At 38.1% G+C, this 18,876-nt stretch overlaps 1 protein-coding gene across 7 annotated transcripts in view; it reads left to right on the top strand.

Moving 5' to 3' along the window:
• Positions 1-18,876, top strand: part of CEP192 (centrosomal protein 192) — a 59,816-nt gene that overhangs the window by 2,891 nt on the left and 38,049 nt on the right. For 4 of the 7 annotated variants that reach the window (XM_021387655.1, XM_021387657.1, XM_021387656.1 and 1 more), the window contains exons 4-18: positions 281-435; positions 1,794-1,840; positions 3,188-3,320; positions 3,633-3,787; positions 6,226-6,366; positions 6,632-6,977; positions 7,316-7,453; positions 9,527-9,591; positions 9,667-9,858; positions 10,560-10,683; positions 12,649-12,779; positions 14,162-15,197; positions 15,315-15,441; positions 16,212-16,383; positions 17,938-18,835. In XM_021387655.1, the coding sequence (XP_021243330.1) occupies positions 281-435; positions 1,794-1,840; positions 3,188-3,320; positions 3,633-3,787; positions 6,226-6,366; positions 6,632-6,977; positions 7,316-7,453; positions 9,527-9,591; positions 9,667-9,858; positions 10,560-10,683; positions 12,649-12,779; positions 14,162-15,197; positions 15,315-15,441; positions 16,212-16,383; positions 17,938-18,835 (3,860 nt within the window). The remainder of the gene's footprint in view (positions 1-280; positions 436-1,793; positions 1,841-3,187; positions 3,321-3,632; positions 3,788-6,225; positions 6,367-6,631; positions 6,978-7,315; positions 7,454-9,526; positions 9,592-9,666; positions 9,859-10,559; positions 10,684-12,648; positions 12,780-14,161; positions 15,198-15,314; positions 15,442-16,211; positions 16,384-17,937; positions 18,836-18,876) is intronic. The other 3 variants (XM_021387659.1, XM_021387661.1, XM_021387660.1) reach the window with 3 other exon arrangements.

Genomic DNA, 18,876 nt, shown 5'->3' with positions numbered 1-18,876 from the left:
GGGGGGGACACACGACATGTATTAGCATTAAATTACTCTAAGTGCTTCTCTGGAACTTATTAGGTTGTGAAACAGCAGCCCTTGTAATCTCGATAATATTCCTCTGTATGAAATGACAGGTGATATGTGTGTACAACTTGTTTATGGGAACATCTGGCTTCCTAGGGATGAAGGTTTGAAAACTGGACAACTTCTCAAATCTTTATGTAAAGAGATGTTGTATACTAATGTTGATTATATGTAATTGCACTATTTAAAATAGAAATAATTTTCTTTTTAGGGAAGTTGCTGCACAGGTTAAAGAACCTCAACGTACTGTTGTTAGTCTGAAAGAATCCTACTCGGTGCATGGAGATGAAGACCAGAATGTCACTGGGCATTCAAATCACAGTCAAGATACCTTACTTGAGGTATTACCACTTGAACGATTGGAAGGTATTAAACTTTGAGAAAAACTACATACTTGTTCTCAATGTAATTGCTCGTGATAGAGTAGTTGTGGGGTTTTTAACCTTTCCCATGTTTTGTGGCGTAGTACACGTGAGATTTGGTAAAGAATCTTTTTAATTTGAATAAATTCGAAACACAAAACCATGTGATTGAGCAGAAATCCATCAACGTGATGACAATGTACAAAATGTACAAAGTTGTTTTCTACCCCTTCTCTTTTTGTAAGTACAAGTTTATGATACTGTATTTTAACTAATGTTTCTTTTCTTGCCCTGCTCCAGCCAATAGCAAGTGATTTTTATCTATGGCTGTAAAAAGTGGAAGCTCTTTTTTTTTTATTAGTGTAATGTATGAAAAGGTAGTTTGGAATACTTGCTATGAAAACTGTTCTTTCTTGAGGTGTGAATGGAACAGTGGAAGCAAAACATTGTTCTGTAACTTGTTCTAAAAGTACAGTTAATGATGTTAACTACATGTAAGGGGGAGGATTCTAATGCTAGTCCTGTGATTAAATTCTGTTGGCTCCTTCAAATTCAATGAATAGACTTAGTAAACACGTACTTCTAGTCATTACCTTCCTCAAAGCTATCTGCATTTTTGTGAGATAAGTATTCATAATTTAATAGACAACACCTTCTATTAGGAAGTGCATGGTTTGTAATATAAATGGACCCTGATAAAACACTGTTCTGAGGAATTGTCTTCAGTCATTTATTATTGTAAGCTTGAGGAAGTGACAGTAACTATAGCAACAAGATGCTTTGGAAAACTAGGAGTGTCCCGTGTCTGGTCTTGATCCTGATCAGTGCTGCTTAGCTATCCAATTTTAAGTTGTGGTTTATTCAAGGCTTAAGATTGTAGTGTAGAAACTGCTGTTGGTTCCCATTTGTTTCTTAAGAATTATGAACTTCTCAGCTAACATCTGTATGTTAGATGTTAACCCTGTCTTGTGGGACGTGTGGTTTGATTATGGCTGAATATAGTACAAAAGTGGAAGCTGCTTACAAATGACTAAAAAAGAAGTATTGGCTCAACAGGTGAAGTGCAGCAGTGAAATATAATGCTCATTCCTGCTTCTGCAAAATGCGACTCTCTCCTTTTTCACCCTGATTAATAGTAATCCTTCAGGCAGTAATAGTCTTACATACTATTTACAGTTCTGGCCCTGTTGAAACCTTGCCTTTTTAATTGTTTCCAGGATACTTTTGATTGTTCTTACACGAACATAGAAACTTTAGTCTTGTTATAACGTGTAAGCTTCAAGAGGCTGTCTTATAGAACAGTTAATAGCATAACATCAGAACATCATAACGTACTGATTTTACTATATTCTTTTGTTCCAGATTTGCCAGCTGGAATATGTTTTCTTCCAGACAGTAAGGATAATAAGGTGAAAACTTTTCTAAATGCAGTACAATTAAAGATATCCTAATAATAATCCTGTACCAGACATCTCTCTTGGAAAGGAAAAGACAGGAAATTAAGCAGTGTTCATTGTTTGGCTGTGTATACCTGAAGGCTGTAACAATGTGTCATGTCTCATTTTGCCTCTGTTTTCCACAGCACTTAACATAATTAGCACCACCGGTGCATGACTCCACCTGATCTCTCTGTTGTGAAAGCTGTTGTTTATTCCTACCCTGTGCTGTCTTCTCATTCTTTAGCTGTGTATGAATGTTGTTATCACAATTGTAGTTTACCTTAATGAAGAGCCTCGGAGGAACCTTTTTGAATGCTTTTGGAAGTTGAAGTAGACTGTCAGTCTGATTTGTGATGCCTCTGTACTTGTTAATTGCTTTGAGGAATATTAGTTCACATGATTTCTTCAGCGTTCCCAACATAAACTGCGCCATTTGTAAGATCTCAATCTTGTTGCACCTGGATTATTTTTGTCTCTGTTTCCCCCAGCTAGCAAACAGCTGCATCAGGTATTGGCAGGGCTGTGCTTCAGCTGCTTTCTGCTGTTGTACAGAAGCTGATGGTTATGGGTGCAGATGGGAATGAGAGCTCATGGCCCTTAGAGAAAATAACACCTCAGGCTGCAGCCAGGTGCTGTCCAGCTGTATGTTTCTTGATGTGTCAGCTGGTATTTACTAAATTCCTTTAGTTTACTTTCCTTTGATCTGTGTGTGTGTGTGTTTTATGGGCCACAGTGGCCTGTAACCTGCAGTTTAATGCTCACAGTCTGTCACTGGAAGGCAGTGACTCTCTTTCAAAATGTGTCTGCCTCTTTCTGAACTTTCATATTTCCTAGCTGTCAGAGATGAAAGAATGTGAGACTAATTCCAAAATAGGCATTGCATTGCATTTTCTTAAACAAAAATAACAATAAGGGTTTGATTTCAGTGTACGATTTCTGAAGAAGCATTGTTTTAGCAGTATAGAAAACTATTGAGAGTTTCTTACTTTGCACTTTAAGATGCAGAATATTATTATTATTTTTTTCCTTAAGAGTAAACTCCTTATGCAGTAGTTCAGTATTTTTGGTTCTGAGATGTTTCAAGTTTGGTGTTACTCGTGTGGTTTTCCCTTTTATGATCTTTGTGTTTCTTGCACGTATCCTTTGTGGAAGCTAGCAGGCAAAATCCATTGGGGCTAGAATACTTCCTGGGTAGTGGAAGAAGGAAGGGGGGAGTTTTAAAATGTTACTTAAACCTCTTTAATTATTTATTATTAAAAGGATTTATACTGGAGCTGATCATTCGCATGCAGATTTACGTATGGATGTTTCTCACAGGTTAGTTCATCTGAACCTTCAGAAAAACTGGTAGAAACTGAAACCTCAAGTGATCATCTTAGCATTAGTCTTTCAAGTTTTTTGGAAAATGAGAAACTCTCATCTCTTTCAAGCTTAGAGGGAGATTCCACAGGTAAGGGTATTTGTAACTTCGTATCTTTCTCTGGATAGTTGTATATAGAATTCTGACACAACGCTGCTACCTACTTGAGGAGAAATGTATTACTTAAGCATAATTCTGTATAAAATACTTGATCAAAAACTTGTGTTAGGAATATTAAAGAAAAGGCAATTTATTTTGAGGTAGAAAAACAGGATAATTCTGTTCTGACCATATGAATGTGTCTTGATGTATTAAAGATTATGGGATTGCTCTGATGGTTTGCCAGGTGATTTATAAAATACCTATGGAAGGTGAACGGGATGTTTTCTTTTGTTTCAATAGATGATGATATTGATGATGAAGAATTCTTTGATAACCAACTGGAAGCTTATTTTGAGCAGCTGATACCACCAGAAGTGACTAGAGGAGACACTGACCTAGAGAAGCTTTCAGAACGCTGTACAGCACTGAAGCTTTCTGAAAATGACTTGCTTCAAGTAAGTTTATGGTGGACTTTCAAACTCAGAATGCCCAGTAGCTCTTAAACACAATAGTAGTGTTGAGAATTTTCTGCGAGGGTGGACTAGATATTCTTTCATGACAAACCCAAACACTACCCAACAGATAGCCCTAAGCAAAGGACTCTTTTTCTTTTAAATGTTTTTTTTTTCTTTTTGTAATTGATAGCAAATAACAGCTCTAAACAGGAAACAAAGCACTTTGAATGAGATTCTAACTTTCTTTTCCTTATGCAAGGTTTTCCCTAGGAGAAAACTAAATAGAAACAAAAGAAGCTAAGTAGCATAGCTATTTTCGTATTATCTTAGAGTGCAGAGCTAGCAGCTGATAAATATGCTTGTTACAGAAGATTTTGCTGCCTGGGAGATAAGGCATGGGGGAATTAGGTAAGTAGTTGGCTGTCCCAAGAGACATTAATCTGGGAGGCTTGCAGAAGAGCCCAAGAGTTTCTTGTTATGGTGTTGCCTTTATTTTGGCCTTTGATATGATGGGGACTTGTCCTTGGATTAATAACTAACATAGCATCAGTGGTGTTTCCTGAGATGGACTTTTTCTTACTGGACTACTTAAGACTTCATTTCTTAAGCCTTATTAAGTATGCTTTTCAGATAAAATATTTTTTTCTATCTCTAAGCTGTAGGATAACAAAAAGGAATAATGACCCAAGCAGCAACTTATTCGAGTATCTGTTAGGATATCAATGCGTGATGCTGAATTGCTAGCTTGACCTTTAGAGTAACAGTGAGATAGGATGCAAGTCAGCAGTTGCTGCAGTTAGAGCTAGCCTGTGCTTGACAGGTTTAGTGTGTGCTACAGTTCACTCTACCCTTTCAGGGGCTGCTTTTTAGAGCTTTGGATTGTGTGTATGTGAGTTTGAACTTACTGCATCTCTGAGGCTTTCTCTTGAACGAATTATGGTGCACCTTCTGTAACTTGTTTTCCCTCTCAACTTTTCCCGCTGATGGTTTTAGTACCAGGGATGATGAGGGGTTTGTAGGTAAGCGTTTGGAATCCTCTCAGCTCCAGGGGGGGAAACAGTATTGTTGGTAACCAACCAGAAGCCTCTGCTAATATCACAGTCTTATGAAAGCATGTTTTTTACCAGCATCTGAATGCAGAGAATTCTTAAAGCTGTCTAATATCTATAAAATACTAGCTTTACCCCTTCCTCCCACCCCCAACAAGCTGGGCAGCTGAAGTGCAAAGAAAGCCATCTTTATATCTTGTCATTTCCAGAAGATAGGTGTATTGTCTTTGGAGGCATTACTACATTTTATTTTGATGGTTCTATGACAAGAAATGATTTCAGTAGTTGTAACTTGTTGTTATTCTTCATTGTAGTTTGTTTTAACTGCAACATTGTTCAAAGGACAGAGTGGAGTTTTCTTTTAAGACATTGATCGTCTTGTTGAAGACAAATTGATTTTGTTTCTGACAAAGGATTGTTTCATTTTTTCTTTCTGTAAATACTTAATGTTTGCTGGCACTAATGATTATTTTGTTTCTTACAACTAGTTTTTATAAAGAGCTTTTCAATCACCAGCTTCATTACAAAGATAATAATCTTCAAGATTTTATTAAATACATAGAATCATGGAGACTGCTTCTTGCAGTGGAGTAAATGTGTCTCCTAAATAGCTAGTCAGTGTGTGGAGGGTGAGAAAAGAGCAGCAGCTGCCTCGTGGTTTGTATTAAAACACCATTTCTTTCTTACAGATTGCTTGGGAACCCTGAATGAGAACTTGGTAGTTGCATGCTTGACCAGAATAGGAAAGCGTGATTGATTTAAACAGTAAAATGAACTATAGCTTCAGAAAAATAGTCTCATGAAAATGATATACTGCTTAAAAATCATGGTAGCAAAGATTATAATTATTCTAAGGAGGTGTTGTCTGACAGCTTCATAAATTTCCCACCTGACTTCAAAGTTTGCAGGCTGTAGGAAGCGATCTCTCAGCCCTTCTGAAGGCAATCTGCACAGGCTGCCGGTTGTTGATTGACAGCTGTATGTGAAGAATAGAATAGATGATGGTTTAAGACCATGTGGCCATGGTGAAGAGTTGAGAACAGCTGAGTTGTGTTCTCTGATGTCAGACTTTACACAAATAGGGAAGGTGCTCCTGCTTCACCCTGGCAGTAGATGGGCAGTGGGGTAGGTGTCGGAAGGTTCTGAGTTGGAATTCTCATTCAGTGACAGATCTGGAGGAGAAATAGTGCAGTGCCCTTGCTGAAGAGAGTGAAAGAATGTAGCAGGAGTAAAAAGAAGAGATCTTCAATCTTCGTGCTCTTTGTGTACTTAATGGAGGCAGATTGATGGACTGGCATTGCCAGTAGCGTGTTTTATTTTTCTCTTCAGCATAACAAATGTAGCGTAACTTAAAATTTTTATTTCTTTTTTGGTTTTGTTTTTTTAAAGGAGGACTTTCAAGGTCCTGATGCTTACCAGGCTGTGACAGGAGCAGACTCGGGAAATGCTAGTGATGAAGGTTTACAAAATCAAGGGATGACTGTGTGTCCCGCGCAAATAGAAAAGCTACCCAGAGCAATAAGACAACTGGTATGGAATTATCACTTAAATTTCTATTTATCATGTGTAGAATAACACAAGTATAAAATAAATATGGTACTGTGTTTGAAAACTTGTAAGAGGCTGAACTGACAACCCAGACTTCTTTACCGAAGATGAATAATAAGACTTTGTTTTTTCAATATGTTTTTCAGCCGTAGTTAACTTTGACTATTTTGTACCTAGAACTATTAACGCAGGCAATTAACAAATGCAATTCTGACTCTTAAGAATCATCGTTAATTTTTTTCCTAAGAATTCCTTGACTAGTGGAGATGTGCTGGAATCCTGCGGCGCTGCTGAGTTGCGTTTAGATTCACTGTACCTTCAGCGCGTCAGCAGCCATAAAGCTGATGGCGTGGCTGCTCTTTCAAGGCAAGAAGTACGGGCCTCTGAGCATCAGACTGCTGCTTCTGATGGAGAAGTACTACATCCAGCAGAAGAGTTTTTGGGGCACTACACCAATCCTAGTATTCCTCTTAGTGCAGATGCACCTGGGACAGGTGCAGATTCAACTGGATGTGAGCTTGGCCTCTCTGATACTTACTTGTCTCCAACTGCAGACAGCTGTCAGAATGGAAGTTTAGCTACCGCAGGCACAGGTACGTTGTTTTAGATATAACCTAACTATACAACTGTTACATGGAAAAAGAAATAAAATTGTAAGCTATGCGTTTTCCTTTAGTTAAAAAATCCACAGTTTCTTTATAAATAAGAAACGTGTAGCTTGAATAAATGGCTTTTGTTTTTATAAAATACTGACGGATGGATTTTGCAAACTGTTGCTTCTTTGACAAAACCGCTGCAGCTTCCAGTTGCAGCTACTTGATCTGCATGAACTTGTTGGCCTTTGACAAGTGAACTCCTTATTTAAATTAAAGAGATTTTGTCGCGTTCCTTTTATTTTAATCAAGAGTGCATCATTTGCTGTATCTTTCAGGTGATGCACCACATAGCATTGTTTATCAAAATGAAGAAGGCAAATGGGTGACGGATCTTGCTTATTATACTTCATTTGACGAAGAACAAGATTTAAACCTGTCTGAAGATGATAAAATAAATGAGTTCATAACTGGATGTATGTAATCTTTTTCCTTTTTAGTTAGCTGTTGCTACCTGTAGTACGGTGTTAAGTAAACTTTCTTCATTTTTTTAAATTTTTTTTCCACTTAAAAAATAGCATTTAGTATTGCAAAGCCTCCAGGCTTTAGATACTAAAATTTGTTTGAAAGCTGTTGTTGACATCAGTGTATAATGATACTAACATTAGTTTCAGTTGATAGCTTCTTCCCATGTTTCTAACTCTTCCCAGGAACAGTGTCACTGATATGTATTCTATGAGCAAATATAGGTACCCTGTCTGTCATTTCCAAAAATGTTTGTTAGAATTTTAATTATTGTTATTCTTCCCAGCAAGAAGGGGAAGCCATCATTCTGTATTGTGTGATGGTTATAAGACAGGAAACTGAACAAGAAGTTAATATAAAAACAAGTAAATGTGAAAAGAGCTGCTAAAATCACTGGATGGTGATTTCTGGCAACTTCTTGGGAATGTCTTGATGCTGAGTGCTCATGCTTGGTACTGAAAAATGTTGGAGCTTACTAGGGACATCTGTAGGACTCTTCTAAGAAATTCTAGGCTTTTTAAACCTTTGTCTACTTAAGTTTTAATTTTCCTTTACTTGTCTCAGGCTGACCTTCGTGAGTCTTTCTTTGTCATACAAGATTGGGTAGTGTGTGTGTAGCACTGTAGACAAATAAATTACTTAGCACAAAAATGTGTTTTGAGCAACTGTTATACTGTGCAGGTTTAAGCATGGTACACAACAGAGTTTCTCCTGGTCTCTCCTGGTTTCTAAAGCTGCCATATGGATGGTGTTCTGAAGATGTCTGCTCAAGGCTGCTCTTTCTTTCAGAGAGGATGCTGTGTATGATGATGTGTAGAATTGTTTATTATGAACGCAAAGTCAGACAGGGTCGTTGGATTAAAATTATGTTTGTCAACTCTGGTTTTCTGCTGGAACAAACAATAAGATTATGTGCTGGAAAGTTCTCTACCAACTGTGTCAGCAAAGCAGTGCTCCTTCATTGTTTTTCAAATAGCAGGGTATTTCAGGCACTTGGCTGCATCCCAGACTCAAGTTACCAAGTTATTCGGATGGTTATCTGCTGTAATTTTTTTCCAAGGGTCATTAGCTTTTCCCTTACGTGAAGATTTTTAAAGAAATGATGCTTTCCACCTGATCGAATTTAACGTGGATGGCATTCTTCTCTCTGCTAGTTTGCTTGTCTGTCTGTGATGTTTGAGTGTGATTCTTGACAGCTGAGAGACTTTATGGGGACAGAAAGGAAATGTTACATCTGATGCTGCCGAGTGCCATTAATGACATGTCTATCTCTGTGAACAAACAGTGCACACTGTATTATTGTGAAGAGCAGTGCAGCATTGCTCACTTGACAGTTTAATGCTTCAGGAAGTCCTCATAAGTTGTCTGATAATAGAGGATTAAGGAAGAGTTGTTATTGACTTAAAAATTCAGCTGGATGTGACTGCATGTCATTGACAGTGCTTGGTTGCCTTTAGGAACTATGGCTGGATTGCCTAATAAAGAGGTGTTCCAATGTTGTTGCTTTCCTCAGACGCAAGAAAATTCCAACTTCCCATAAGTATTTTTAATAGACAACAACACTTGGCCGTGTTAATTTGCATGGGTATTTTGTGAACTGGTACAAACCAATCTGCTTCTTTTGCTCCAGTTCACAGATAGCACCTGGATGGAGTTTTCAAAACTGAATGTTGTCTAAGTTTGCTTGGAAGCAGCAAACGATGCTCCGGTCTACCTAGTATAGATAGCAAAACCAGTAATAAATACAGTTTGGTTTTGGCGCAGGGTTGTAAGAGGCCTTCTTTATTGACCTCTAAGGTAGCTAGCCAAATGCTTCTTTTACTGGGGTAACTAAATATATAGGGAGTAGTATTTTAAAACAAGATTTGTATGAACTTTTCTCACTGTTATGGGAGGATTAACGTCTGGTTTGTCACAAATTGTCTTGGATGTAGATTTAAGCATCTTTGCCTCAAAGTTTAGTTTAATGATGCAGAATAGTAATGACAGTACTTATTTTAATAAATGTCCTCTTTGGTTTTAAGCTGAAGCAGCAGCAATGATTGCACAAGATCAGGAAGAATTTGAGAAAACGCACAGACTTCTACAGGTAAGTAATTATCTGAATGTGAACAGAATAACTTCCATTTATTTGCAAATTACAATTTTTGTAACTTCTTTGCAGGCAGAAAAAGTAGACATTCTAAATGCATCCGAATTAGCGAATTCTTCATGGAAATCTGCTGGTAGCTGCATTCTGCCCAAAATGTCTGATGTCAGTAAAGATGCCAGTTATTTGCGTTTGTCTTTGGGGGAGTTCTTTGGTCAGAGGTCTGAAGCTCTTGGTTGTCTTGGTGGAGGCAGTGATGTGAAACGGGTATGTATGATTATGATTAATTCTTGATCAAAATATGAAGATACGTAGGCTTATAGAGAGGAAGGCAGCTCATCTTACAGGCTGCTTGTTGGAGATCTGAGCAAGCAGTCCACAGATGTGAATGAAACACTGCTCGGGGATATTTGAACAGTGAGGTATCTCTGAATGGCTGTTGTTACCTAAGCAAATGCCCAGTTCCTGTGAAAGCATAGTCATCTAGATCTCAACTTAGGAACATACTTCTACGTGTTTTGTATCTTCTTACCTGCGGTTTTTAATCTCCTGTTGGTAGGCAGTATCTCATCTGTGCTGCAGGCAAACAAAACCTGAGGGTTGTGTATAAGGGGATATGCTTGTGTAATTCAGTTTTGTCCTGGTGTACTGGTAAAGTGAGCATGTTCTGTTCTGCTGCAGAAGTGATGAGAGCATACGTCCTTTCTTTTGTCTAACTGGTATAAATAAATGCTCTGTTGCTTTTTTGAGTTGTTTGTATGTGTTTTGCGTGCTTTTATTTTTTGTTATTCAAATAGCATTGTATGCATGTGAATTAAGCATTTACAAGGCTGGGAGGTATATGTTATTTCTCAGACAAATACCAACTGAGGAGACATTGGCTGAAACTGCTTTGCACGCCTGCTGAAACTGTTTATTTATGGTTGAGTTTACTAATGTTGTGTTCTGGGTTGTTTTTCATTTTATAGCCATCTTTTGGTTACCATATTACATCTCCGAAGACGAGGCAACCTGTTGCTTTGCTAAGGCAGTTTGATGCATCAGTAGGTGACGCTACCCAAGAAACATCACAATTTTCTGAAATGTTTCCAGGTAACTATAGAACAAGATGAACCTCAGACAGTGGTTGTAACAGTAATGAAGAGTTATTTGTATATAAGTAGTAAAGACTGTTAAGAGAAGTATGTGAAAGACTCATTCACCTAATCATTTTCAGGCCTTTGAGTCTGAAGATGGGAGACAATTCCAACAAAAAACCACAAACCCTTGAGCCGCACAAAAGAGCGTTCTAATATCAAGTAGTAGACTGGATTGTCTTGGTCACTTCAGTGTTTTCAGATGCTGGATAAATACCAGAATGTCTTTAATAATTAAAGCCTGTTCAGAGTTTTCCTATTGAAAAAGCTGTACAGTTGTGTTGACAAAAAAAAAACTGAACAAACCAACAAACAACAACAACAAAAAAAACAAGAACAGAAAGTTGGTCTGTTTGTCTATTTAGATACAGAGGATGTAGGAGAAGTAGCAGCTCCAGTTATAACTGTGTCTGCGTGTGTATGTAAAAGTCTTTCTCCTGCCATCTTTTTGAATAAATAAATAATTGCACTCATGGGTTGTCTGGCTGACTTAAAAACAATAGGAAAGTCCTCCAAAATCTTATATGTAAAGATCGCAAGATTCATTTTTGCGTAACTTGCATATTGACTGAACAAGGTGTATCTAGGAAATGACTGAGTACTTAATCAAAAGATTAAGTTCATTTTAAAGCATCTTTGCTGTTCTTACATACTTCAGGCAATATCAGTCTTCTGAATCTGTTTGTAGCATCAGTGCAGTGGCTTATATGCACTTCTACAGTGGTGAAAACATCTATTGGATTTTTATGAAGGACATCTCTTTAAAAGCAACTTTACAGCCATTTTTTTCCTCATTCTGAGCCCTTCCAAATATTTTTAAGTGTCCCTAATTATGTAATTTTGTTTTGTTTTCTTTAAACTTAGTGTGCTTAAATTCACTCTACGATAGTGTGGATTTTTGTTTAAGAACAAACAATCCCAAGATGTTTCGTGAATCTTGTGACCTTTGTTCAGGTAAAAGCTAGCTCTGTAATTGCTGCTTTAAATAATAGATAAATACCCTAGTGTGCTCTGCAGCTACTTTGCTGTAAATGCTAGAGGAAGTAGGTATTCAGGCTGATTCATGGCCAATATATTAATAGTGATTGTCATGTGAATTTTTTTTCGGGAGTACTGGCAATAATGTTTATTAACAGTGCTAGTATACAATTCTTTCTTAAGGAACAGTAGATGCAGAGGAAGCTGAGAGCTTAGCAACCTGAGAAGGGTGTTACTTGAAATACTGAGGATATCCAAACCCCAAATATCTACCAGAAATAGAAGCTAAATAAACAGAAGTAAACACACTTCATGCTTCTTTTCTTGCCAAGCAGAGCATTTTTAAAAATTGTTTTTAGTGTTCTATGAAGTCTGAATATTTTCCTTCAAGCAGAAGCTCCTTTGGTGATACAGTAGCTTTTGGATTTCATCAGAACAGAATTTCCTCATTTAAGTTTTATCTGATTATCAAGACTGATTATCAATCTGATTAATAGACTTGATGGTTTCAGAGAGATGTCCCTCTGAACATAATCCTTCAAAATCACCAGTTCATTGCTTTTGACCTCTCAGACTCTCTAGTATATTTAAAAAAAAAAATGGTTTTACTCAATTTTAACTCTTATGGTTTTCTACTGGTCTATGTTTAAGCTACCTTGCAAACAACACTTCATGAAAATACATATTTAACTTGTGCTAATGTGGTAGGTTACCTGAAAATGAAGTGTGAGCGTGGAATTAATAACATCACTAATTTTGCTAACTGAATCAGGATGTTCTTTCAATACTCTACAGGTGATAGTTGATGATTGTAGTATTTGTATTTGTGCATTGTAGCAGTTCTTTTCCTATTGAACACAACATGAGTGTTCACATCCCATGAATGAAGTTGTTCAAACGACATACTTGGAAATTAATTCTCGGTCTTTTTCTTTCTTCTCAGAAGACTTGGAAGCTCAAGCAAAAGAACATGCAAATTCTACCAGCTGTGAAGGTGCATGGTATGGTGTGGAGGCTGCAGCGGGAATACAGAAAAGCATTAATACAGAAACTGCTACCAAAAGTAAAGCGAAGGTATTTTTTCTGTATTTTCTGTTAATTGCAAGTGTCAACTTGAGCAAAAATCACTTAACTTGTATTATTATTGTTTCTTTGAATAGGCTAACTTTAGGCTTTAATCTCAACCTGCTGCCTTTTATGCTGATAACTTGAATCCTACCAGATGTTTTTTCCTTCTTAGGGCAGTTTTGTTAGTTTATGGTCCTGTAGATCAGCACTCCAGATGTGGTTGTACCAGCCTTCAATAGAGGAGAAAGATCAGCTCCTTGAGCCTGCTGACTACTCTTTTCTTGCTGCAGCACAGGTTGCTGTTGGCTTTCTTTTCTACAAGGACACGGTGGCTTGTCAACTTGATGACTACCTGGACCTCTAACTCCTTTTCTACCAAGCTGTTCTCCAGTGGGTCCGTCCCTAGCCAGTACTGGTGCAAGGATTTATTCCTCTCTGGGCTGAAAGGCATTTTTCTTTGAAATTCGTGAGATTTATCTCACCCCATTCATTTCTCCAACCTGCTGAGGTCTTTCTGAATGATGCCAAACCACCTTGTGTATGAACCACACCTGGGCAGACTTGCTATGAGGCTGTGCACTGTTCCGTTATCCACATCACTGATAATGAAGTTGAGCAGTACATAGATACTGATACTGGCCCAATGTGACTCCCTGGGATACCCTGCTGTGGACCTCAGGCTACTCGTAGCCTCCTGACAGACTTTGTGCCCTGAGTACAACATGTTACAGCCAGTTTTTAGTTGAGTCAGGATCCGCTTATCCACTCCATAAATCAGTGGTCTTCTCATGAGGATACTGTGAGGACTTGCATGCATATGTGTGGGAGGACTTAAATGCAAGTTCACAAAAAGAGATCTTACCTATAAGAGAGATGGGAAGAGATAATGATCTGGAGGTGACATTGTCTAGTTATTCCAGTACTTTGCTAGGAATAGATGATGTGAAAATTCAAGAAGTCATCAGACTTCAGAGATACAGAGAAGTGTAGAATTAGTTTTGTTTCACTTTGTTGAGAGGCAGATGATTTGAAATAATTTGGGGAAAACACTGTGTGTTCAGTCAGTTTCCTCCCTGCTCTGTCCGTGGTTGTATTTACTTGTAGTCCCTCAAACCAAATGAAGACACATGAGAATTTTATGTGTATCAAGTTCCCAAGTTTTAAAGGAACTGAAGCTTCCTAGCAGGCAATCCTTATGGGAAGTGGACTTGCAAAATCAGTAGTTTGCCTGTTGTAGAGTTTTTCCTTGACAATAAATTAAGCATGTGGCAACAAGAAATAAATATACTATCAGGCATTCCATATCAGGCATAAATTCAAATATAAAAGCATTAACAAAAAATCCTTTTTCTTCATTTGGTGCTTAACCCATTTTTTCTTTGTTGTAGGACAGAGTTAATGAAGACAAGTTGGAAGATAGATTATCTAATCATTCTGACTCGGTCCTCAGTATCAGCACAATTGCCTCTGCTATTGCTAATGCTTCTTGCAGTGCTGATCCTTCCCAGCTAGCTGCTATGATGATGACACTCTCAAATAAAAATAGGAAAATGTGTTTCCTTCCTGGAATTGTTAACGAGATGGAACTGGGAGCTAATCGGACATTATCCAGCAATGGGGAAAACAGTACATTTGATATGGAAAAATATCTCAAAAAAACAGATGAGATTGGACATGAAAGTGAGCGTGAGAGTATTGTGAAACATGAAACATCCGTCCAGAACAGCGTGTCTGAAAGCACTTTACTGGGTAAAGTTAGAAATAAAGATACTCTTGTAGAAGACTTGCTAAATGATCATAACGGGCAGCAACTAATAGAGAAGCAATTACTGGATTATTTTAATGCAGAAAATGGTGCTCAGAATATTTCTAGCTCATCTGATGCTTCCAAGCATGAAGACGGAACTGCAAATAGCATAAAGTATTCAGAAAACTTGTCAGATATATTAAATAGTCAACATTCACAGTTGATGAGTGCCACTCTTAAATCAGACGTATTGGATACCCAAACTTTACCAAACAGAAACAAAGCACAGACATGTGAAACTCCTTTAGCAGGTAAAATAGAAATGACACAGAGACTTCTGTTTGCTCAGCAGGCTAACAGTCTTGCTGGCAGATGTAGCAGGGAAGATGGAGAAACAGTAGATCATGCAAAAAGTACTGTTCCTGAACCATGTAATGATTTGGAGAGAAGTGCAAGAAACACCATGTCACTTGGCAATGTAAAAGCTGCCAAGCAACCTGATAAGTATGTCTCAGTAAGTCCTACAAAAGCAATGCCTGTGCAGAAATTGAACACTGATGGAGAGATGCAAAGCGCAAAGGTGGAGGAGAGAACCAAAGGGGCCGGTCCTGAGGGCAGCGGGAATGTGAAACACGTAACTTTTGAGAAGCTCTCTCCAACTTCCCAGAGTAGTACTGGTAAGTAAATCTAAATAGTAGTCCAAAAAGATAAAAGGAACCAGTTGTAGAAAAGGCTTTTCTTGAATACAGGCTTGTTTCCTTTGCTTAAACACTTAAGTTCTGTTTATTTATCAGAGTATCAATCCGTTCTCCCCGAATGTGACTTGCAGCCTTTGGAGGATGAGCAGTATAGCTTCAGACCTTCGACTTCACCGCTGATTCACTCTTCTCCTAGCGACACTTCTGGAACAGCGTTTTCAGGGTAAATTTCTTTGTGTGGGTTAGAAGAATTGCTAGAGCTTTGTGGGGATCTTTGAGTGATCAGATTTTAAAATGAATGTTGTTTTTGATTATAGCTTATGGAAGACCTTTTTTTTTTAAGACTGTGACTTCATTCTTTGCATAAGCTTGCTGTTACGTTTTAATGTGTGTATGAGGAAGCAGTCTTTAAGCAATTGTTAATTTATTTCCCTCACTGTTCTGATGACAGAGTTGCTGGACAGAAATGTATCTGTTTCTGCTCAGGGTTGTCCAGTAGTGCAAGAATATGGAATAATCAGCCTGTAGCTAGTCAGATACCATGGATACCGAAACCTTTGTGATGATGGAACTGTTAGCTACCCTATTTTGTTTTTATTTATTTATTTTTATGGTTCTAGGTATGTAATAACGAAGCTTGATATTGTATAAACTAATGATGGCTTGGATTGGTTTTGTTTTTTTTTTACTTAAGTCAGTTTTGTTCTCTAATTCATGTCGCTGCTTGTGGTGAGAGAGAGTAGGTGGAAATATTTGTATTACTTATGAACGCTTTCGTATTTTGAAACTGCAACTTTGTCCCTGAGATTTCAGTATTTATAGCAACTGAATGGGTAGTATTTTTTAAATGACCTCCAGTAGTAAGAAGAGCTGCGTAAATTATAAGGTTGCTACCAAGTCTTGTGGTTTTAAATGTAGACTGTGACCAGTAGCCATTCATTTTCTTGTGGACATGTATTCTGTGTAGTCCGACATTTCCTATCTGTTTTTCAGGTCTGAAGCTGATTTTATTTGCACATCACATTATCCAAAATCTTCTTGCAAAGAGAGTACTCTATCTCAGTCAGTTTACTCAAGCCCAAGCATGAGCAGGTTAACGTATGTCTCTGCATCTGACAGTACGCTTAAGAATACATCTGTAACACATGATCCAGAGACACGCTGGGTAAGAAAATCTAAAACTGTAATCATGTATTAATCACTTTTCTTAAAAAACACAGTGCCCTGCCCTATGAACTGTAACATGGTCAAAATCATTTTTAACGGTTAGAACAGCCCTAAAGGCTTCAGAATAGCTTAGCATACACTGTGCTCAGCAAAAAGTTATTCTGCTTCTTCCTCTTCCCCACTCCCAAGTTTCAGAAATTTTAATTCTGAAGTAGGTTTTGTTAAATTACAAACCCTAGTGAATACAAGCATAGTAAACCATTCAAAGAGCTTTTGACAAAAGGTAGAGTTGGTATGTTTTTTCTGCTTGTGATTTTCTCAGTTGCTTCTTGAGTCATTCTGTTCTTGGAATGCAGTGCAGCATTCTAACAGCAGTTAGCAGGCTCTTTATCTGCTTTTTTCACCCCTGAGACTCCCTTTCTGCTCTGTTTCAACTTCTGGGAAGATTACTTCTCTTCCCTACACACCAAAAAATGTTTATCAATGCATATTTTAGCTTTAACTTCTGCTAAACGATTTCAGAACTGAAAATACCATTTGTCTGCCTCTGACAATCATTCTCCCTGTTTTTACTGCTTTAGCGAAGAGTGTACTCTTAGAGTGTAACTGCTATTCAGACTTGCAGTCTTGCACTGACTAAGATGGTTAATATTCTCTCATCTCAGTCCGTGGGTTCCTTGGAATCTGAAATCCTTGTTATGCCTCCCCCCTCTAAAATGTGTGAACATGTGGATGGAACTTTAAAACAAACAGAAGCTGAAAGCCTCTTAGATTACAAAAATAAATGATACTGCCTAAACTTCCAGTGAGATAAATGGAACATCTTTATTACTTGTGGATTACTGTAATGGTTAGTAGAAATGTTTGCTGCTGGCTGTATTTTTTATTTGTAAGTATGGGGAGAACACCAAAAATTTTAGGTCTACAGGAAGACTGCTTGATAAGTGAAGTGAGGAGTGGGGGGGGAGTGGAAACAAGATATAATGGTCTGCTGGTGGCAATTTCTTTTGCAACAAATGTCCAGGCAGTCTCCGTGGAACAGTTACTCTGGAAAAAATGCCACCGTTTTATTTCTGAGTGTATGGAATATTTCTTCTGGTCAGCTATCCTGACCATTTCCCCTCCCAACTTCTTGCCCACCCTGCAGCCTTACTCACTGCTGTGGTGGAATGAGAAACAAAGGCAGCCTTGACTCTGTCAACATTGCTCAGCAGTATTTGAAACGTCAGTACGTTATCAACGCTGTTTTCATTGCAGATCCAAAACAGCACCACAGGGGCTGCTCTGAAGAAAATTGACTTCATCTCAAGCAGATGCCATACACCTAGTTACACATGACTTCAGAGAGCAAACAGGCTGAAGCAATAAGTTTTCTTTCTCAGAGTGAGGAGTCACAGATGTCTGAAGTCTTTTGTAACAAGACTTGACAAACTCGATCACTTAACAGTAATGGATGGCAATACCAGTATTAGGATCTGTCTTATAAATCCTGCTTGCTTTTGTAGAATGTGTAATGTTTGTAATAATATTGTGTGTTATATTTGTTTACTAGAGTGAAAGTGCAAGTGAGCTAAGTACGACAATAATTCGAGCCAGCCCAACTCCTTCACAGGAACAAACAAACAAAAATTTAGAAGACTACCTGTGCCAAAGAAACCGCAAAGGAGTACGGTTCGGTGTTGATCAGAAATCAGAAGAAAATGGACTTGCACAACTTGAAAGAAAACTTGAGGGACAAGCTCAAGAACTGTCCAAGGAAGATCTTCCGAAGAATGAAAAGCAGCTTGGCTCTGCTGCCTCAAGAGTAGCAGCAATTCTTAAGGAGTTAGACCCTGCTATATCAGCTCTTTCAAGTAAATTCGGCATCTTTCAGCCGCTTCCTGTTAATGTTGATGCGCAAGAAGTGTGGCAGGATCACGCAAATAAAGCACAGAGACAGGGATTGCCATCCTTAAATACGTTGCCCGTATATCCTGGATTAAGAACTTGTATTCCGATAAATCAAAACGCATCTGGTGAACCATATATTCCTACTTCAAGCTTTAAATCCCATGCCATTACCTCTGGAAGTCAAACAGTTTCTTCTGTTCCCACGTTACTTTCAGGCTATTCCTTGGCAACAACTCAATTTGCACAACAGCATCTAGGAAATATACCATCTACTGGAAACACAATTTTGCCTCAGTTTCATGGCTGCAGCTCTACAGGTTTTAGTGTACCACCATCAGGGCTTCCTTACTCCAGTATCTCAGCAGGACGTGTGGAGAATCCAGTTCCAGTAGGAATTCCTTTGGGTTCAAATATTGGTCCTGGCTCTTTGGGTACAGCTGCACTTTGTCATCCGCACTCTACTTCCTGGAACAAGAATATCTTAAATATAAGATCATATTCTGCACAACCTCTTGGGACTAGTAGAAGTGAGTGGGACTTTTCGATGTCGTCTGGTGTTGGTAAGGCTTTTTAAAAGTGTGCTTTAAATATAGCTGTGGTC

This window comes from Numida meleagris, chromosome 2 (genome assembly GCF_002078875.1).
Source record: "Numida meleagris isolate 19003 breed g44 Domestic line chromosome 2, NumMel1.0, whole genome shotgun sequence".
Classification (NCBI taxonomy): Eukaryota; Metazoa; Chordata; class Aves; order Galliformes; family Numididae; genus Numida; species Numida meleagris.
The sequence above is the reverse complement of the archived record's forward strand: the minus strand, read 5'-3'. Positions and strand labels throughout refer to the sequence as shown.